Below are 23542 nucleotides of genomic sequence, written 5' to 3'. Positions count from 1 at the left end.
TTAAATAGAACAAAAAATTTAAAAAAAAAACATTTATTTAAGCTAAAATTAATATAATGTATATATTATATGTATGTATTTGGTTTAATAAATAGGTAGTTATATATAGAAAAACTTATAATAAAATTATAAAATAATTTTATTGAAAATTTTATTGAAAAATTTATTGAATATAAAATACTTTTTTGTTGGCCTCGACGAGACAAAAAGAATGCCGCTTGGAACGACCCAGTATCTCGCGCTGTTTCCGAGATAAATGCAACTCTTTAACCATTAGAGATAGAGCTTTGGAGGTAAAATACTTTTTTGTCGGCCTCGACGAGACAAAGAGAATGCCGTAATATTATAATAAGTATAAGTATAATAAAAATAATTAATTATTATTTAATAATCATTTAAATGAGGAAGTCCGAGCGTAAGTAAACAGAAGCACGTCTGTCGAGCGCGTCTGCTTATTTCCGAATTTATCTGCCGTTGCATCGCCCTCGGGCGACTTTGTTACAGGTTTTCTGCAAGCGCAAAATTGCAATTTTATTTGGATATAGAAGGAAACAGCAGAGGAACCGCAGGGGAGACGTTTTTCCGGAGTTTCTAAGGCTGAGAAAGCTTTGGAGGTTAGGGAACAATAAGGGAAACCAGCTGCCGGGTTCGCAAACCTATCAAAAAGCGAACACCAACGGCCCGGGGGTGCCTCTGATATAGAGAGGTGAGAGACTCAAGCTGCGACGACAAAGCGAACAGTGAAGGGGGAACCACCGAGCGGTATTAATGAGCAATACAGGAGAAGGCACGGAAAGGCAAAAGGAGTCAAAAAAGAAAGGAAGGCCGATCAATGCAGTACACCTTGGAAGGCAAAGGAATAACAGCGAATCGATTATTGACTCGTTTAAGAGGAAGAGAGAAGAAGAGGAAGATAGGATAAGAACAGAGAAGGAATTACTCGAGAAGTTTAAAAAATCAAGAACAGTGGGCAGATCACCGCCAACTAAGAGGACAGGAATAACATCAGGAGCAGAAAGGACGCAAGAGGAGATGAATATAGAAAACGAAAAAGGGGCAGACATGGATAAACTAGATAAATTAACGGAAATCATGCTAACAATTAAGAAAGATACAGAAGAGATAAAAAAAGAAAACAAGGCAATAAGATCAGAAATACAAGACTTAAGAGAAGAATGGAAAAAGAAACAAGAGGAGTGGGAAAAGGAAAAAAGGACAATGGAAAACAGATTGAAGGAACTGGAGATCAAAGAAGAACAAATGGAGAAGAAAATGGCAAGAATGTTACAACTGAAAGAGAGAGAGGAAGAAAGAGAGAGAAGAGAAAGAAGGAACAATATTACGCTGAAAGGAGAGGATTTGCCAAAAGAAGGCTCACCCAAGGGAACGATAGAACATATAATGAGATACGAACTGCAAGTAGAGGTGGACGTGGAGGACGCGTATTGGATAGGAAGAGAGCAGCGAGGAAGAATGCTTATAGCGAGACTAAAAAGCTGGCAACAGAAAAAAGAAATACTGGCAAAGAAAAGTAAATTGAAAGGCAAGAAACTGTACATTGACAACGATTTAACAAAAAAGGAAAGAGATGTGCAAAAGGAGATAGTAGGAATTGCGAAAATGAAGAAAGAGCGAGGAGAACAAGTGAAGATAGGCTACAAGAAATTAATGGTCAACGAAAGGACTTTCATTTGGAAGGAGGGAGAAGGACTGAGAGAGTCTTTTCAGAACAGGCAAAACCCGGCAAACCCGATAAAACAATAACGGCCCGGCATAACATAAAAGAATGTAAGGACGGTAAGAAAACACAAAAAGAGATTAGGGCTATGTTTTGGAACACGGCAGGAATCGCAAAAAAAGACAAAGAGTTTTGGGACTATGTACGAGAATTTGACATAATTAACTTCACGGAAACGTGGATAGAGGAGAAAGGATGGAAGAAAATGGAAGCCCTGATGCCAAAAGAATACAACTGGGTAACACAGTACGCGGTAAGAGACAAGAAGAAGGGCAGAGGAGCGGGAGGTATGATAACGGGGGTGAAGAAAAATATCAGGATGGAAGAAGTACAAAAAGAAACACAAGGTATAATTAGCTACAGTGTAGAAATCAACGGAGGAAAATGGAAAATCATCTCAATCTACAATAGGGAAGGCAAAAAGAAGACACTGGAGGAACTGGAAGAAATAATCGAAGGTGAAGGAAAGAAGAAAATGTTAGTGGGAGGAGATTTCAACGCTAGAACAGCAGAGAAAGGAGAACTATTATGGGATGGAGAAGAGGAAGGAAGCAAGAGGCACTCGAAAGACAAAACAATGAATAAACAAGGAACCGACCTACTGGAAAAAATAGAGAAGATGGGACTAGGCTTACTAAACGGAAACAAGGAAGGCGACGATCAGGGAGAATGGACATTCACAGGAGCAAAAGGAAGTTCAGTAATAGACTACGTAATTTGCAACGCGGAAACATGGGAAGAAATAAAGAGCTTCAGGATAGGAGAGAGGACAGAATCAGACCACCAACCGTTAGAAATAGAACTGAAGGCGACAACAGAGGAGACAAGAAAGAAAGAAGAACCAAAAGAGATAGAGATAGAAGATTAGTCCGAAGAAGGAATAAGAATATACCAAGAAAATCTAAAGATGAGAAAAGCAGAAAAAGAAGAAACTCAAGAAGAATGGGAAGAATTGGCAGAAGAAATCCGAAAAGCAATAAACAAAAAAAAGGTCAAGAACAAAACGCAAATTATAGGAAAGAAACCTTGGTGGGACAAGGACTGTAGAAACAGCAAAACGAAACTGAATAGATCACTCAGACAAATGAAAAAAGGAAACATAGAAAGAACAGATTACATAGAGGAAAAACAAAGACACAACAAGCTCTGCGAAACGAAAATGAAAGAGGAAAGAGAAAGAGAGCAGACCAAAATCGCAGAGATACAAAATGAAACAGAAATATGGAGATACATAAAAAAGGAGAGAGGTCGACGAGAAAAACCAGATGAAAGCATTGAGGAACAAAAATGGAAAAGACACTTCATGGAGCTATTGGAGGGAAGAGAGACGAGAGGAAACAACGGTACACAAAACGAGCAAGAGGCAGGAGGCAGCCAAGAAGAACCTCGAGAAGAAGAAACAAAGGAAGAGGGAGGGGAAATCACAGAAGAAGAGATGGAAAACGCAATAAGAAGACTCAAGAAAAAGAAAGCAACAGGCGAAGACAGACTCAAAAACGAAGTGTGGTTGAATGCAGACAAGGAAACAAAAGAAAAACTGAGGAAAATAATAGGGAAAATATGGAATGGAGAGAAACTGCCAAGAGGATGGAAAGTGGGCATAATATACCCAATACACAAAAAAGGAGACAGAAAAGAAGTGAAAAATTACAGAGGAGTAACATTACTGGACACGGCATACAAAATCTATGCAATGATTCTAGAAGAGAAACTGAGGAAGGAAGTCGAAAGACTAAAGCTGCTCCCAGAGACGCAAGCAGGCTTCAGAAAAAAGAGAAGCTGCATAGACAACATATTTGCACTGAAAATAGCAGCAGAAAAAACGATAACAAAAAAGAGGGGAAAACTCTACGTCTTCTTTGCAGACCTGAAGGCAGCGTTTGATAAGGTGAACAGAAAGAAACTATGGAAGGTTCTGGAAGAACGCGGCATAAACAGGAAACTAATCGACAGAATAAAAGATATCTATGAGGAAACGATCAACAGAGTAATTGTAGGAGACAAGTGCACAGAAGAGTTCTGGACAGAGGGAGGGCTGAGGCAAGGATGCCCACTGAGCCCGCTCCTGTTCATAACATTTATCGCGGACGTGGAGGACTTTTTAAAGAAAAGACAGAATGGAGGCGTAAGACTGGGAAGAGGGAGAATATATACCTTGGCGTACGCAGATGACCTAGCGATGATGGCGGAGACGGAAGGAGAAATGAAGAAAATGCTGAAAAGCCTAGAAAGATATTTAGAGGAAAAGGAACTGATATTAAATGTAGATAAATCCAAAATGCTGGTTTTTTGTAAGAAAGAGAGAATTAAACAAGAAAGGAACTGGAAATGGAAGGACAACAGGATAGAAGAAGTCAAGGAGTTCAAATATCTGGGGTTCACATTTAAGAAATGCAACACCGATGAAGCACACATAAAAGATATAGTAAGAAAAGCAGCAGCAGCCATGGCACAGATTTGGGGAATAGATGAAAGGAAATTTGGAGGAGACTTTGACAGGAGAATGATGATGTTTAATGTCATGGTCAAAAGCATACTTTTATACGGAGTAGAAATATGGGGGTGGAAAGAATGGAAGGAGATAGAGGCACTTCAAGAAAGATACATAAGATGGATATTAGGTTTAGACAAATGCACGCCAGGCTATATAGTCAGAGAAGAAACAAAGATAGAACAAATCAGTATAGAAGCTGGAGGAAGAGCTCTAAAATACCAGGAAAAAGTAAAAGAAATGACTGACAACGAAATACTGAGAGAATGCAGAAGAGAAATTAGCAATATAGAATGGGAGAAGACACAATGGGGCGGCCGGATACAGAAGTTTCACGAGGAGGGCGGATTAAACCAGTGGACAAGAGAGGCAAGAGAGGAACAGGGAAAAAACACGACAGAAGAATGGACAACCAACTACAAAGAGAAGAAATTGGAAGAGAGAAGAAAGAAGATGGAGGGATCGAAATCAACGAAAGAATACAACAGGTGGAAAACAAGTGAAAGAGCAAAATACTTGGAGTGCAAAGGAAAAGGCATAAAGATGAAAACAATCGCAAGATTCAGATGCGGAAACGAATGGAAAGGTAATAGACACTGGGAGGAGGAAAACAAGAAAATGTGCAGGCTGTGTGAAGAAAGAGAGGAATCCTGGAACCATATACTAAGGGAATGCCCGGAATCAGGAATAGCCAATCCGAGCGAAGAATTTATAATGGCAGAAGATGGGAAAGGAATAGAATGGATGCTGAAGCTGTGCAATAAAAGGAAAGAGAGGGAAAAACTGAAGAGACAATAAAGGAGCGTAGAAAGTAACATAGTAATATAGGAGATGTAAAATATGATTAAGCAAAATACATAACATGTATCCCGAAAAGGGAATCATTATCCTAAATTAAAAAAAAAAAAAAATAATCATTTAAATAATAAATTTAATTATTTTTGTGTAAAAAATTAAATTTTAGTTTAAGAAAAATATTTTATTTACATTAAAAGATTTTGGAAATTAAATAGAACAAAAAATTTAAAAAAGAAACATTTATTTAGGCTAAAATTAATATAATGTATATATTATATATATGTATGTTTTTGGTTTAATAAATAGGTAGTTATATATAGAAAAACTTATAATAAAATTATAAAATAATTATAACGATCAAAAATTTTATATATAAAATCCGGTAAAATTCTTTTTCCTAAAATTAAAACAGTTAATTTTGAAACTAAAAAAGTCAAAAATGGAACTAATTTCCGGGAAAATAGAATAAGAAATTGAATATTACATTGAAATAAAGATAATCTAATTATCTTATATCTTTTAAAAAATTTATACTTTTTTTATAATCATAGTTAATAAATTTCATTCAAATTTATTTGTAAATATTAAAATAGATATAAAAAATTAAATTTTTTATTGTTAGATTTAATAATTTTATTGAAAAATTTATTGAATATAAAATACTTTTTTGTCGGCCCCGACGAGACAAAAAGAATGCCGCTTGGAACGACCCAGTATCTCGCGCTGTTTCCGAGATAAATGCAACTCTTTAACCATTAGAGATAGAGCTTTGGAGGTAAAATACTTTTTTGTCGGCCTCGACGAGACAAAGAGAATGCCGTTGGGAACGACCCCGTATCTCGCGCCGTTTCCGAGTTAAATCCAACTCTTTAACCGTTAGAGATAGAGCTTCGGAAGTGAAATACTTTTTTGTTGGCCTCCAGGAGACAAAGAGAATGCCGTTGGGAACAATCCCGTATCAGTGGTGTGAACCGGCCCGGTTTTTCGCGCATGCGCGGCCCCTCCACTACGCACACAGAGTGACGCTCGGTCTATCGGTGTGTCAGCAGCGCTCGGCAGTGCCGAGCGAGAGGGAAAATATTACTCCCTCCTTGTCGCTCTTACTTAGCTCTGGCGATCGACGATGTTTTTACGCTGGAAATGCTTTTTCGGTATCTCGGCGTGAATCTGAGTTGCCGTTGCACGATAATCAAAGAGCGATTTTTGGAATAATGTAGAGATGTAAAAATAATTAATAAACATAAAAAAATTGTAGTAAAAAATTATGTTGATCACTCTTGCTGAAATTTTCATGCTTTGACCTATACTCCTATTATTTTTACAATTCCTTTCCGAAAAAAATTCCGTAGAAGAGAAGACATATGTTTTTGTTTGGCCTACAAATAATATTTCCGAGTGTAATATTTGTAAGAAATTGAATTTGTCGGTAACTGTTATACTTTTAAGTTAATTAATATCTTGGAAATATTCAATTCTATATATTTTCGTTAACAAATCTATTTATATAAATACTATATTTTGTATATTTATTTATGTCGAATTACCTGATATAAAATTAAATTAAATAAAGGAAATATAAAATTAGAGTATCTAAGTAACTTACATGATAATTTGTGCGTTGTCAGTGTAAATATCCTAAATTCTAAATTCTAAATTCTAAATTCTAAATTCTAAATTCCAAATTCTAAATTCTAAATTTTCAATTCTAAATTCTAAATTCTAAATTCTCAATTCTAAATTCTCAATTCTAAATTCTCAATTCTAAATTCTAAATTCTAAATTCTAATTTAAAGAATTTAGATTTTAGAATTTAGAATTTAGAATTGAGAATTTAGAATTGGGAATTGAGAATTGAGAATTGAGAATTGAGAATTTAGAATTGAAAATTTAGAATTTAGAATTGAGAATTGAGAATTGAGAATTGAGAATTGAGAATTTAGAATTGAAAAATTAGAATTTAGAATTGAGAATTGAGAATTTAGAATTGAGAATTGAGAATTTAGAATTTAGAATTTAGAATTTAGAATTTAGAATTTAGAATTGAGAATTTAGAATTTAGAATTGAGAATTGAGAATTTAGAATTTAGAATTTAGAATTTAGAATTGAGAATTTAGAATTGAGAATTTAGAATTGAGAATTTAGAATTTAGAATTTAGAATTGATAACTTAGAATTTAGAATTTAGAATTTAGAATTGAGAATTTAGAATTGAGAATTGAGAATTGAGAATTGGGAATTGGGAATTGGGAATAGGGAATAGGGAATTGGTAATTGGGATTTGGGATTTGGGAATTGGGAATTGGGATTTGGGAATTTGGATTTGGGATTTGGGATTTGGGAATTGGGAAACCCTAAATTCTCTCTAGGGAGAATTGAGAATTCAGAATTTAAAATTGAGAATTTAGAATTGAGAATTGAGAATTTATAATTTAGAATTTAGAATTTAGAATTTAGAATTGAGAATTGGGAATTGGGAATTGGGAATAGGGAATTGGTAATTGGGAATTGGGATTTGGGAATTGGAATTTGGGATTTGGGAATTGGGATTTGGGATTTGGGATTTGGGAATTGGGAATTGGGAATTGGGAATAGGGAATTGGGAATTAGGGTTTGGAATTTGGGTATTGAAAATTGGGAATTGGGAATTGGGATTTGAGAATTGGAATTTGGGATTTGGGAATTGGGATTTGGAAATTGGAATTTGATTTTTGGGAATTGGGATTTGGGATTTGGGATTTGGGAATTTGGAAACCCTAAATTTTCTAGGGAGAATTGAGAATTGAGAATTTAGAATTGAAAATTTAGAATTTAGAATTGAGAACTTAGAATTTAGAATTTAGAATTGGGAATTGAGAATTTAGAATTTAGAATTTAGAATTTAGAATTGAGAATTGAGAATTTAGAATTTAGAATTTAGAATTTAGAATTGAGAATTTAAATTGAGAATTTAGAATTTATAATTTAGAATTGAGAATTTAGAATTTAGAATTTCGAATTGAGAACTTAGAATTTAGATTTTAGAATTTAGAATTGAGAATTTAGAATTGAGAATTGAGAATTGAGAATTGAGAATTGGGAATTGGGAATTGGGAATAAAGAATTGGTAATTGGGATTTGGGATTTGGGAATTGGGAATTGGGAATTGGGAATTTGGATTTGGGATTTGGGATTTGGGAATTGGGAAACCCTAAATTCTCTCTAGGGAGAATTGAGAATTCAGAATTTAGAATTGAGAATTTAGAATTGAGAATTGAGAATTTATAATTTCGAATTTAGAATTTAGAATTTAGAATTTAGAATTTAGAATTGAGAAATTAGAATTGAGAATTTAGAATTTAGAATTTAGAATTGGGAATTTAGAATTGAGAATTGAAAATTTAGAATTGAGAATTGAGAATTTAGAATTGAGAATTGAGAATTGAGAATTGAGAATTGAGAATTGAGAATTGGGAATTTAGAATTTAGAATTTAGAATTGGGAATTGATAATTGAGAATTGAGAATTAAGAATTAAGAATTGGGAATTGGGAATAGGGAATTGGGAATTGGGATTTGGGATTTGGGAATTGGGAATTGGGATTTGGGAATTGGGATTTGGGATTTGGGAATTGGAATTTGGGATTTGGGATTTGGGAATTGGAATTTGGGATTTGGGAATTGGGATTTGGGAATTGGAATTTGGGATTTGGGAATTGAGATTTGGGATTTGGGATTTGGGAATTTGGAAACCCTAAATTTTCTAGGGAGAATTGAGAATTGAGAATTTAGAATTGAAAATTTAGAATTTAGAATTGAGAACTTAGAATTTAGAATTTAGAATTGGGAATTGAGAATTTAGAATTTAGAATTTAGAATTTAGAATTGAGAATTGAGAATTTAGAATTTAGAATTTAGAATTTAGAATTTAGAATTGAGAATTGGGAATTGGGAATTGGGAATAGGGAATTGGTAATTGGGAATTGGGATTTGGGAATTGGAATTTGGGATTTGGGAATTGGGATTTGGGATTTGGGATTTGGAATTGGGATTTGAGAATTGAGAATGGGATTTGGGATTTGAATTGGGATTTGGGAATTTGAGATTGAGAATTGGGATTTGAATTTAGAATTGAGAATTGGAATTTAGAATTGAGAATTGAGAATTTAGAATTTGAGAATTGAGAATGAGAATTTAGAATTGAGAATTGAGAATTGAGAATTGAGAATTGAGAATTGAGAATTGAGAATTTAGAATTGGTATTTGAATTGGGATTTGAATTGATTTGGATTGGATTGGGATTTGGAATTGGGATTTGAGAATTGGGAATTGGGATTTGGAATTTGGATTTGGGATTTGGGATTTGGGAATTGGGATTTTGGGAATTGAGAATTAGATTTGGAATTGAGAATTAGAATTGGGAATTGAGAATTTAATTTGGAATTGAGAAATTGGGAATTAGAATTGGGAATTGGGAATTGGGAATTGGGATTAGGGATTTGGTAATTGGGAATAGGGAATTGGGAATTAGGATTTGGGATTTGGGAATTGGGATTTGGGATTTGGGATTTGCGATTGGGAATTGGATTGGGAATAGGGAATTGGGAATTAGGATTTGAAATTTGGGTATTGGGAAATTGGGATTTGGGAATTGGGATTTGGGAATTGGAATTTGGATTTGAGAATTGGGATTTGGAATTGGAATTTGGGATTTGGGAATTTGGATTTGGGATTTGGGATTTGGGAATTTGGAAACCCTTAAATTCTCTCTTGGGAGAATTGAGAATTCAGAATTTAGAATTGAGAAGTTAGAATTGAGAATTGAGAATTTATAATTTATAATTTAGAATTTAGAATTTAGAATTTAGAATTTAGAATTTAGAATTAGAATTTAGAATTTAGAATTTAGAATTTAGAATTAGATTAGAATTGAGATTTGAGAATTTAGAATTTAGAATTGGGAATTAGGGAATTGGAATAGGAATTGGGAATTGAGAATTTGAATTGGGAATTTAGAATTGGAATTTAGAATTGGGATTTGGGATTTGGAATTGAGAATTGGAATTTGGAATTGGGAATGGGAAAGAATTTAGAATTTTTTGGAGAATTTAGAATTGAGAATTTAGAATTAGAATTGAGAATTAGAATTAGAATTTAGAATTAGAATTGAGAATTAGAATTGAGAATTGAGAATTGAGAATTTAGAATTGAGAATTGAGAATTGAGAATTGAGAATTGAGAATTGAGAATTGGGAATTGGGAATTGGGAAATTAGGAATTGGAATTGGGATTTGGGATTTGGGATTTGGAATTGGAATTGGGATTGGGAATTGAATTGGGAATTTAGAATTGGAATTGAGATTTGAGATTTGAGATTGAGATTTATTTTTAGAATTTGAGAATTGGATTTGAGAATTGGGATTTGGGTTTGGGATTTGGGAATTGGGAATTGGGAATGGGATTTGGGAATTGGGAATTGGAATTGGATTTGGGAATTGGAATTTGGGATTTGGGAATTGGGATTTGGATTTGGGATTTGGGAATTTGGAAACCCTAAATTTTTTAGGGAGAATTTAGAATTGAGAATTGGGAATTTAGAATTGAGAATTGAGAATTTAGGATTGAGAATTGAGAATTGAGAATTGAGAATTTAGAATTGAGAATTGAGAATTTAGAATTGAAAATTTAGAATTTATAATTGAGAATTGAGAATTTAGAATTGATAATTGAGAATTTAGAATTGAGAATTGAGAATTGAGATTAAGAATTGAGAATTGGGAATTGAGAATTGGGATTTTGGATTTGGGAATTGGGAATTGGGATTTGGGAATTGGGATTTGGGATTTGGGATTTGGGATTTGGGAATTGGAATTGGGATTTTGGAAATGGGATTTGGGAATTAGAATTTGGGATTTGGGAATTGGGATTTGCGATTTGGCAATTGGGATTTGGGAATTGGTATTTGGGATTTGGGAATTGAGATTTGGAATTTGGGATTTGGGATTTAAGATTTGGGATTTGGGATTTGGGAATTGGGAATAGGGAATTGGGAATTAGGATTTGAAATTTGGGTATTGGGAATTGGGATTTGGGAATTGGGATTGGGAATTGGAATTTGGGATTTGAGAATTGGGATTTGGGGAATTGGAATTGGGATTTGGGAATTTGGATTTGGGATTTGGGATTTGGGAATTTGGAAACCTTAAATTCTCTCTTGGAAGAATTGAGAATTCAGAATTTAGAATTGAGAAGTTAGAATTGAGAATTGAGAATTTATAATTTAGAATTAGAATTTAGAATTTAGAATTTAGAATTTAGAATTTAGAATTTAGAATTTAGAATTTAGAATTTAGAATTGAGGATTTTAGAATTTAGAATTTAGAATTGAGAATTTAGAATTGGGAATTAAGAATTTAGAATTGAGAATTGAGAATTTAGAATTGAAATTGAGAATTTAGATTGAATTTAGAATTTAGAATTTAGAATTTAGAATTGAGAATTAGAATTGAGAATTGAGAATTAGAATTGAGAATTGAGAATGAGAATTAGAATTGGAATTGGGAATGGGAATTGGGATTTGGGAATTGAATTTAGAATTTAGAATTTAGAATGGAAAGAATTTCTAATTGAGAATTGAGAATTGAGAATTTAGAATTGAGATTTAGAATTGAGAATTGAGAATTTAGAATTGAGAATTTAGAATTGAGAATTGGGAATTGAGAATTGGGAATTGGGAATTGGGAATGGGAATTGGTAATTGGAATTGGGATTGGAATTGGGATTTGGGATTGGGAATTGGGATTTGGGATTGGGATTGGGAATTGGGATTGGAATTGGGATTTGGGATTGGGAATTGGGATTTGGATTTGGGATTTGGGATTGGGATTTGGGAATTGGGATTTGGGAATTGGGATTTGGGATTGGGATTTGGGATTTGGGAATTGGAATTTGGGATTTGGGAATTGGGATTTGGGATTTGGGATTTGGGAATTGGGATTTGGGATTTGGATTTGGGATTTGGATTTGGATTTGGGATTGGGAATTGGGATTTGGGAATTGGGATTTGGGATTTGGGAATTGGGAATTGGAATTGGGAATTGGGAATTGGGAATTGGGATTGGGAATTGGAATTGGGATTTGGGAATTGGGATTTGGGATTTGGGATTTGGGAATTTGGGATTTTTTAGGGAGATTTAGAATTGGGATTGGGAATTGGAATTGGATTGGGAATTTGGGATTGAGAATTGAGAATTGAGAATTGAGAATTCAGAATTGAGAATTGAGAATTTAGAATTGAGAATTAGAATTTATAATGAGAATTTAGAATTTAGAATTGAGAATTGAGAATTTAGAATGGGAATTGGGAATTGGGAATTGGAATTGGAATTGGGATTTGGGAATTGGAATTTGGATTTGGTTTGGGATTTGGGATTTGGGATTTGGGATTGGGAATGGGAATTGGGAATTGGGAATGGGAATTTGGAATTGGGATTTGGGATTGGGAATTGGGAATGGGGATTGGGATTTGGGATTTGGGAATTGGGATTTGGGATTTGGGATTTGGGAATTGGGAAACCTTAAATTCTCTAGGGAGAATTGAGAATGAGAATTTAGAATTGAGAATTTAGAATTGAAGAATTTAGAATTTAGAATTGAGAATTGAGAATTTAGAATTGATAATTGGGAATTGAGAATTAGAATAGAATTGAGAATAGAATTGGGATTGGGAATTGGAATTTGGATTGGGAATTGGAATTTGGAATTTGGAATTGGGAATTAGAATTGGAATTGGGAATTGGGAATTTAGAATTTAGAATTTGGAATTTGGGAATATAGAATTGGAATTGAGAATTTGGAATTGAGAATTGGGAATTGGGAATTGGGAATTGGGAATTGGGAATTGGGATTTGGGATTTGGGATTGGGAATTGGGATTTGGGAATTTGGATTGGGATTTGGGATTTGGGAATTGGGAAACCCAAATTCTATCTAGGGAGAATTGAGAATTTAGAATTTAAAATTGAGAATTTAGAATTGAGAATTGAGAATTTATAATTTAGAATTTAGAATTTAGAATTTAGAATTGAGAATTGGGAATTGGGAATGGGAATAGGGAATTGGTAATTGGAATTTGGGATTTGGGAATAGAATTGGGATTTGGGAATTGGGAATTGGGAATTTGGATTTTGGGAATTGGGAATTGGGATTTGATTGGGAATTGGAATTGGGATTTGGGAATTGGGATTTGGGAATTGGAATTTGGGATTTGGGAATTTGGATTGGGATTGGGAATTGGGAATTTGGAAACCTTAAATTCTCTCTTGGGAGAATTGAGAATTCAGAATTTAGAATTGAGAAGTTAGAATTGAGAATTGAGAATTTATAATTTAGAATTTAGAATTTAGAATTTAGAATTTAGAATTTAGAATTTAGAATTTAGAATTTAGAATTTAGAATTTAGAATTTAGAATTTAGAATTTAGAATTGAGATTTTAGAATTTAGAATTTAGAATTGAGAATTTAGAATTGGGAATTGAGAATTTAGAATTGAGAATTGAGAATTTAGAATTGAAAATTTAGAATTTAGAATTTAGAATTTAGAATTTAGAATTTAGAATTGAGAATTTAGAATTGAGAATTGAGAATTTAGAATTGAGAATTGAGAATTGAGAATTTAGAATTTAGAATTGAGAATTTAGAATTTAGAATTTAGAATTGAAAATTTAGAATTTAGAATTTCGAATTGTTAGAATTTATAATTTAGAATTGAGAATTGAGAATTTAGAATTGAGAATTTAGAATTGATAATTGAGAATTTAGAATTGAGAATTGAGAATTGAGAATTGGGAATTGAGAATTGGGAATTGAGAATTGAGAATTGGGATTTGGTAATTGGTATTTGGGATTTGGGAATTGGGATTTGGGAATTGGGATTTGGGATTTGGGAATTGGAATTTGGGATTTGGGATTTGGGATTTGGGAACCTTTGGGATCTCTAGGAGAATTGAGAATTGAGAATTTAGAATTGAGAATTGAGAATTGAGAATTGAGAATTGAGAATTGAGAATTGGGAATTGAGAATTGAAAATTTGGATTTGGTATTTGATATTTGGGATTTGGGAATTGGGATTTAAGACTTGGGATTTGGGATTTGGCAATTGGGATTTGGGAATTGGGATTTGGGATTTGGGATTTGGGATTTGGGATTTGGGATTGGGATTTGGGAATTGGGAATTGGGAATTGGGAATAGGGACTTGGGGAATTGGAATTTGGGATTTGGGAATTGGGATTGGGATTTGGGATTTGGGAATTGGGAATTGGGATTTGGGAATTGGGATTTGGGATTTGGGAATTGGAATTTGGGATTTGGGATTTGGGAATTAAGAAACCTTAAATTCTCTAGGGAGAATTGAGAATTGAGAATTGAGAATTGAGAATTTAGAATTTAGAATTTAGAATTTAGAATTGAGAATTGAGAATTTATAATTAGAATTTAGAAATTTAGAATTTAGAATTGAGAATTGGGAATTGGGAATTGGGAATAGGGAATTGGTAATTGGGAATTGGGATTTGGGAATTGGAATTTGGGATTTGGGAATTGGGATTTGGGTTTTGGGATTTGGGAATTGGGAATTGGGAATTGGGAATAGGGAATTGGGAATTAGGATTTGGAATTTGGGTATTGAAAATTGGGATTTGGGAATTGGGATTTGGGAATTGGAATTTGGGATTTGGGAATTGGGATTTGGGAATTGGAATTTGGGATTGGGAATTTGGATTTGGGATTTGGGATTTGGGAATTTGGAAACCTTAAATTCTCTCTTGGGAGAATTGAGAATTCAGAATTTAGAATTGAGAAGTTAGAATTGAGAATTTATAATTTAGAATTTAGAATTTAGAATTTAGAATTTAGAATTTAGAATTTAGTATTTAGAATTTAGAATTTAGAATTTAGAATTTAGATTTTAGAATTGAGATTTTAGAATTTAGAATTTAGAATTGAGAATTTAGAATTGGAATTGAGAATTTAGAATTGAGAATTGGGAATTTAGAATGGAATTTAGAATTGAGAATTGAGAATTTAGAATTGAAAATTTAGAATTTATAATTGAGAATTGAGAATTTAGAATTGATAATTGAGAATTTAGAATTGAGAATTGAGAATTGAGAATTGGGAATTGAGAATTGAGAATTTGGATTTGGTATTTGGTATTTGGGATTTGGGAATTGGGATTTGGGATTTGGGAATTGGAATTTGGGTTTTGGGATTTGGGATTTGGGATTTGGGATTTGGGATTTTGGATTTGGGGTTTGGGAATTGGGATTTGGGATTTGGGATTTGGGATTTGGGATTTGGGATTTGGGATTTGGGATTTGGGATTTGGCATTTGGGATTTGGGATTTGGGAATTGGGAAACCTTAAATTCTCTAGGGAGAATTGAGAATTGAGAATTTAGAATTTAGAATTGAGAACTTAGAATTTAGAATTTAGAATTTAGAATTGAGAATTTAGAATTGAGAATTTAGAATTGGGAATTGAGAATTTAGAATTGGGAATTGAGAATTTAGAATTGAGAATTGAGAATTTAGAATTGAAAATTTAGAATTTAGAATTTAGAATTTAGAATTTAGAATTTAGAATTGAGAATTTAGAATTGAGAATTGAGAATTGAGAATTTAGAATTTAGAATTGAGAATTTAGAATTTAGAATTGAGAATTGGGAATTGGGAATTGGGAATAGGGAATTGGTAATTGGGAATTGGGAATTGGGATTTGGGAATTGGAATTTGGGATTTGGGAATTGGGATTTGGGTTTTGGGATTGGGAATTGGGAATTGGGAATTGGGAATAGGGAATTGGGAATTAGGATTTGGAATTTGGGTATTGAAAATTGGGATTTGGGAATTGGGATTTGGGAATTGGAATTTGGGATTTGGGAATTGGGATTTGGGAATTGGAATTTGGGATTTGGGAATTTGGATTTGGGATTTGGGATTTGGGAATTTGGAAACCTTAAATTCTCTCTTGGGAGAATTGAGAATTCAGAATTTAGAATTGAGAAGTTAGAATTGAGAATTTATAATTTAGAATTTAGAATTTAGAATTTAGAATTTAGAATTTAGAATTTAGAATTTAGAATTTAGAATTTAGAATTTAGAATTTAGAATTTAGAATTGAGAATTTAGAATTGAGAATTGAGAATTGAGAATTTAGAATTTAGAATTGAGAATTTAGAATTTAGAAATTAGAATTGAAAATTTAGAATTTAGAATTTCGAATTGTTAGAATTTATAATTTAGAATTGAGAATTGAGAATTTAGAATTGATAATTGAGAATTTAGAATTGAGAATTGAGAATTGAGAATTGGGAATTGAGAATTGGGAATTGAGAATTGAGAATTGGGATTTGGTATTTGGTATTTGGGATTTGGGAATTGGGATTTGGGAACTGGGATTTGGGATTTGGGAATTGGAATTTGGGATTTGGGATTTGGGATTTGGGATTTGGGAATTGGGATTTGGGATTTGGGATTTGGGTATTTGGAGACCCTAAATTTTTTTGGGAGAATTTAGAATTGAAAATTGGGAATTTAGAATTGAGAATTGAGAATTTAGGATTGAGAATTGAGAATTTAGAATTGAGAATTGAGAATTGAGCATTTAGAATTGAGAATTGAGAATTTAGAATTGAAAATTTAGAATTTATAATTGAGAATTTAGAATTGATAATTGAGAATTTAGAATTGAGAATTGAGAATTGAGAATTGGGAATTGAGAATTGAGAATTTGGATTTGGTATTTGGTATTTGGGATTTCGGGAATTGAGATTTGGGATTTGGGATTTTGGATTTGGGAATTGGAATTGGGATTTGAGAAATGGGATTTGGGAATTAGAATTTGGGATTTGGGAATTGGGATTTGGGATTTGGGATTTGGGAATTGGGAATAGGGAATTGGGAATTAGGATTTGGGATTTGGGAATTGGGATTTGGGATTTGGGATTTGGGATTTGGGAATTGGGAATAGGGAATTGGGAATTAGGATTTGAAATTTGGGTATTGGGAATTGGGATTTGGGAATTGGATTTGGGAATAGGAATTTGGGATTTGAGAATTGGGATTTGGGAATTGGAATTTGGGATTTGGGAATTTGGATTTGGGATTTGGGATTTGGGAATTTGGAAACCTTAAATTCTCTCTTGGAAGAATTGAGAATTCAGAATTTAGAATTGAGAAGTTAGAATTGAGAATTGAGAATTTAGAATTTAGAATTTAGAATTTAGAATTTAGAATTTAGAATTTAGAATTTAGAATTTAGAATTTAGAATTTAGAATTGAGAATTGGGAATTGGGAATTGGGAATAGGGAATTGGTAATTGGGAATTGGGATTTGGGAATTGGAATTTGGGATTTGGGAATTGGGATTTGGGTTTTGGGATTTGGGAATTGGGAATTGGGAATTGGGAATAGGGAATTGGGAATTAGGATTTGGAATTTGGGTATTGAAATTGGGATTTGGGAATTGGGATTTGGGAATTGGAATTTGGGATTTGGGAATTGGGATTTGGGAATTGGAATTTGGGATTTGGGAATTTGGATTTGGGATTTGGGATTTGGGAATTTGGAAACCTTAAATTCTCTCTTGGGAGAATTGAGAATTCAGAATTTAGAATTGAGAAGTTAGAATTGAGAATTTATAATTTAGAATTTAGAATTTAGAATTTAGAATTTAGAATTTAGAATTTAGAATTTAGAATTTAGAATTTAGAATTTAGAATTTAGAATTTAGAATTTAGAATTTAGAATTGAGAATTTAGAATTGAGAATTGAGAATTGAGAATTTAGAATTTAGAATTGAGAATTTAGAATTTAGAATTTAGAATTGAAAATTTAGAATTTAGAATTTCGAATTGTTAGAATTTATAATTTAGAATTGAGAATTGAGAATTGAGAATTTAGAATTGAGAATTTAGAATTGAGAATTGAGAATTGAGAATTGGGAATTGAGAATTGGGAATTGAGAATTGAGAATTGGGATTTGGTATTTGGTATTTGGGATTTGGGAATTGGGATTTGGGAACTGGGATTTGGGATTTGGGAATTGGAATTTGGGATTTGGGATTTGGGATTTGGGATTTGGGAATTTGGAAACCTTAAATTCTCTCTTGGGAGAATTGAGAATTCAGAATTTAGAATTGAGAAGTTAGAATTGAGAATTTATAATTTAGAATTTAGAATTTAGAATTTAGAATTTAGAATTTAGAATTTAGAATTTAGAATTTAGAATTTAGAATTTAGAATTTAGAATTTAGAATTTAGAATTTAGAATTTAGAATTTAGAATTGAGAATTTAGAATTGAGAATTGAGAATTGAGAATTTAGAATTTAGAATTGAGAATTTAGAATTTAGAATTTAGAATTGAAAATTTAGAATTTAGAATTTCGAATTGTTAGAATTTATAATTTAGAATTGAGAATTGAGAATTGAGAATTTAGAATTGAGAATTTAGAATTGAGAATTGAGAATTGAGAATTGGGAATTGAGAATTGGGAATTGAGAATTGAGAATTGGGATTTGGTATTTGGTATTTGGGATTTGGGAATTGGGATTTGGGAACTGGGATTTGGGATTTGGGAATTGGAATTTGGGATTTGGGATTTGGGATTTGGGATTTGGGAATTGGGATTTGGGATTTGGGATTTGGGAATTTGGAGACCCTAAATTTTTTTGGGAGAATTTAGAATTGAGAATTGGGAATTTAGAATTGAGAATTGAGAATTTAGGATTGAGAATTGAGAATTTAGAATTGAGAATTGAGAATTGAGCATTTAGAATTGAGAATTGAGAATTTAGAATTGAAAATTTAGAATTTATAATTGAGAATTGAGAATTTAGAATTGATAATTGAGAATTTAGAATTGAGAATTGAGAATTGAGAATTGGGAATTGAGAATTGAGAATTTGGATTTGGTATTTGGTATTTGGGATTTCGGGAATTGAGATTTGGGATTTGGGATTTTGGATTTGGGAATTGGAATTGGGATTTGAGAAATGGGATTTGGGAATTAGAATTTGGGATTTGGGAATTGGGATTTGGGATTTGGGATTTGGGAATTGGGAATAGGGAATTGGGAATTAGGATTTGGGATTTGGGAATTGGGATTTGGGATTTGGGATTTGGGATTTGGGAATTGGGAATAGGGAATTGGGAATTAGGATTTGAAATTTGGGTATTGGGAATTGGGATTTGGGAATTGGGATTTGGGAATTGGAATTTGGGATTTGAAAATTGGGATTTGGGAATTGGAATTTGGGATTTGGGAATTTGGATTTGGGATTTGGGATTTGGGAATTTGGAAACCTTAAATTCTCTCTTGGAAGAATTGAGAATTCAGAATTTAGAATTGAGAAGTTAGAATTGAGAATTGAGAATTTAGAATTGAGAATTGAGAATTTAGAATTTAGAATTTAGAATTTAGAATTTAGAATTGATAATTGGGAATTGGGAATTGGGAATAGGGAATTGGTAATTGGGAATTGGGATTTGGGAATTGGAATTTGGGATTTGGGAATTGGGATTTGGGTTTTGGGATTTGGGAATTGGGAATTGGGAATTGGGAATAGGGAATTGGGAATTAGGATTTGGAATTTGGGTATTGAAAATTGGGATTTGGGAATTGGGATTTGGGAATTGGAATTTGGGATTTGGGAATTGGGATTTGGGATTTGGAATTTGGGAATTTGGGAATTTGGATTTGGGATTTGGGATTTGGGAATTTGGAAACCTTAAATTCTCTCTTGGGAGAATTGAGAATTCAGAATTTAGAATTGAGAAGTTAGAATTGAGAATTTATAATTTAGAATTTAGAATTTAGAATTTAGAATTTAGAATTTAGAATTTAGAATTTAGAATTTAGAATTTAGAATTTAGAATTTAGAATTTAGAATTTAGAATTTAGAATTGAGAATTTAGAATTGAGAATTGAGAATTGAGAATTTAGAATTTAGAATTGAGAATTTAGAATTTAGAATTTAGAATTGAAAATTTAGAATTTTAGAATTTAGAATTTCGAATTGTTAGAATTTATAATTTAGAATTGAGAATTGAGAATTGAGAATTTAGAATTGAGAATTTAGAATTGAGAATTGGGAATTGAGAATTGGGAATTGAGAATTGAGAATTGGGATTTGGTATTTGGTATTTGGGATTTGGGAATTGGGATTTGGGAACTGGGATTTGGGATTTGGGAATTGGAATTTGGGATTTGGGATTTGGGATTTGGGATTTGGGAATTGGGATTTGGGATTTGGGATTTGGGAATTTGGAGACCCTAAATTTTTTTGGGAGAATTTAGAATTGAGAATTGGGAATTTAGAATTGAGAATTGAGAATTTAGGATTGAGAATTGAGAATTTAGAGTTGAGAATTGAGAATTGAGCATTTAGAATTGAGAATTGAGAATTTAGAATTGAAAATTTAGAATTTATAATTGAGAATTGAGAATTTAGAATTGATAATTGAGAATTTAGAATTGAGAATTGAGAATTGAGAATTGGGAATTGAGAATTGAGAATTTGGATTTGGTATTTGGTATTTGGGATTTCGGGAATTGAGATTTGGGATTTGGGATTTTGGATTTGGGAATTGGAATTGGGATTTGAGAAATGGGATTTGGGAATTAGAATTTGGGATTTGGGAATTGGGATTTGGGATTTGGGATTTGGGAATTGGGAATAGGGAATTGGGAATTAGGATTTGGGATTTGGGAATTGGGATTTGGGATTTGGGATTTGGGATTTGGGAATTGGGAATAGGGAATTGGGAATTAGGATTTGAAATTTGGGTATTGGGAATTGGGATTTGGGAATTGGGATTTGGGAATTGGAATTTGGGATTTGAGAATTGGGATTTGGGAATTGGAATTTGGGATTTGGGAATTTGGATTTGGGATTTGGGATTTGGGAATTTGGAAACCTTAAATTCTCTCTTGGAAGAATTGAGAATTCAGAATTTAGAATTGAGAAGTTAGAATTGAGAATTGAGAATTTAGAATTTAGAATTTAGAATTTAGAATTTAGAATTTAGAATTTAGAATTTAGAATTTAGAATTTAGAATTTAGAATTTAGAATTTAGAATTTAGAATTTAGAATTGAGATTTTAGAATTTAGAATTTAGAATTGAGAATTTAGAATTGGGAATTGAGAATTTAGAATTGAGAATTGAGAATTTAGAATTGAAAATTTAGAATTTAGAATTTAGAATTTAGAATTTAGAATTTAGAATTGAGAATTTAGAATTGAGAATTGAGAATTTAGAATTTAGAATTTAGAATTGAGAATTTAGAATTTAGAATTTAGAATTGAAAATTTAGAATTTAGAATTTCGAATTGTTAGAATTTATAATTTAGAATTGAGAATTGAGAATTTAGAATTGATAATTGAGAATTTAGAATTGAGAATTGAGAATTGAGAATTTAGAATTGATAATTGAGAATTTAGAATTGAGAATTGAGAATTGAGAATTGGGAATTGAGAATTGGGAATTGAGAATTGAGAATTGGGATTTGGTATTTGGTATTTGGGATTTGGGAATTGGGATTTGGGAATTGGGATTTTGGATTTGGGAATTGGAATTTGGGATTTGGGATTTGGGAATTGGGAAACCTTAAATTCTCTAGGGAGAATTGAGAATTGAGAATTTAGAATTGAGAATTGAGAATTGAGAATTGAGAATTGAGAATTGAGAATTGGGAATTGAGAATTGAAAATTTGGATTTGGTATTTGATATTTGGGATTTGGGAATTGGGATTTAAGACTTGGGATTTGGGATTTGGCAATTGGGATTTGGGAATTGGGATTTGGGATTTGGGATTTGGGATTTGGGATTTGGGATTGGGATTTGGGAATTGGGAATTGGGAATTGGGAATAGGGAATTGGGAATTGGAATTTGGGATTTGGGAATTGGGAATTGGGATTTGGGATTTGGGAATTGGGAATTGGGATTTGGGAATTGGGATTTGGGATTTGGGAATTGGAATTTGGGATTTGGGATTTGGGAATTAAGAAACCTTAAATTCTCTAGGGAGAATTGAGAATTGAGAATTGAGAATTGAGAATTTAGAATTTAGAATTTAGAATTTAGAATTGAGAATTGAGAATTTATAATTTAGAATTTAGAATTTAGAATTTAGAATTGAGAATTGGGAATTGGGAATTGGGAATAGGGAATTGGTAATTGGGAATTGGGATTTGGGAATTGGAATTTGGGATTTGGGAATTGGGATTTGGGTTTTGGGATTTGGGAATTGGGAATTGGGAATTGGGAATAGGGAATTGGGAATTAGGATTTGGAATTTGGGTATTGAAAATTGGGATTTGGGAATTGGGATTTGGGAATTGGAATTTGGGATTTGGGAATTGGGATTTGGGAATTGGAATTTGGGATTTGGGAATTTGGATTTGGGATTTGGGATTTGGGAATTTGGAAACCTTAAATTCTCTCTTGGGAGAATTGAGAATTCAGAATTTAGAATTGAGAAGTTAGAATTGAGAATTTATAATTTAGAATTTAGAATTTAGAATTTAGAATTTAGAATTTAGAATTTAGTATTTAGAATTTAGAATTTAGAATTTAGAATTTAGATTTTAGAATTGAGTTTTTAGAATTTAGAATTTAGAATTGAGAATTTAGAATTGGAAATTGAGAATTTAGAATTGAGAATTGAGAATTTAGAATTGAAAATTTAGAATTTAGAATTTAGAATTTAGAATTTAGAATTTAGAATTGAGAATTTAGAATTGAGAATTGAGAATTGAGAATTTAGAATTTAGAATTGAGAATTTAGAATTTAGAATTGAGAATTGGGAATTGGGAATTGGGAATAGGGAATTGGTAATTGGGAATTGGGAATTGGGATTTGGGAATTGGAATTTGGGATTTGGGAATTGGGATTTGGGTTTTGGGATTTGGGAATTGGGAATTGGGAATTGGGAATAGGGAATTGGGAATTAGGATTTGGAATTTGGGTATTGAAAATTGGGATTTGGGAATTGGGATTTGGGAATTGGAATTTGGGATTTGGGAATTGGGATTTGGGAATTGGAATTTGGGATTTGGGAATTTGGATTTGGGATTTGGGATTTGGGAATTTGGAAACCTTAAATTCTCTCTTGGGAGAATTGAGAATTCAGAATTTAGAATTGAGAAGTTAGAATTGAGAATTTATAATTTAGAATTTAGAATTTAGAATTTAGAATTTAGAATTTAGAATTTAGAATTTAGAATTTAGAATTTAGAATTTAGAATTTAGAATTTAGAATTGAGAATTTAGAATTGAGAATTGAGAATTGAGAATTTAGAATTTAGAATTGAGAATTTAGAATTTAGAATTTAGAATTGAAAATTTAGAATTTAGAATTTCGAATTGTTAGAATTTATAATTTAGAATTGAGAATTGAGAATTTAGAATTGATAATTGAGAATTTAGAATTGAGAATTGAGAATTGAGAATTGGGAATTGAGAATTGGGAATTG

At 32.1% G+C, this 23542-nt stretch overlaps 1 protein-coding gene across 1 annotated transcript; it reads left to right on the top strand.

The window, feature by feature from the left end:
• The first annotated feature begins 413 nt into the window (after nucleotides 1–413).
• On the top strand, nucleotides 414–1827 carry LOC139783526 (uncharacterized). The gene has a single exon (XM_071722700.1). The coding sequence runs from the start codon at nucleotides 769–771 to the stop codon at nucleotides 1762–1764; it is 996 nt and encodes a 331-aa protein (XP_071578801.1). The 5' UTR covers nucleotides 414–768; the 3' UTR covers nucleotides 1765–1827.
• Nucleotides 1828–23542: the final 21715 nt, after the last annotated feature.

Source organism: Temnothorax nylanderi, unplaced genomic scaffold (assembly GCF_030848795.1).
Source record: "Temnothorax nylanderi isolate EJ_2023f unplaced genomic scaffold, tnyl_v1.0 TNYL_tig0511_pilon, whole genome shotgun sequence".
Taxonomy (NCBI): Eukaryota; Metazoa; Arthropoda; class Insecta; order Hymenoptera; family Formicidae; genus Temnothorax; species Temnothorax nylanderi.
The sequence above is the reverse complement of the archived record's forward strand: the minus strand, read 5'-3'. Positions and strand labels throughout refer to the sequence as shown.

What these genes read in the sequence shown, in the direction of transcription:
- LOC139783526 (XM_071722700.1), top strand. Translation starts at nt 769, where the DNA reads ATGAGCAATACAGGAGAAGGCACGGAAAGGCAAAAGGAGTCAAAAAAG.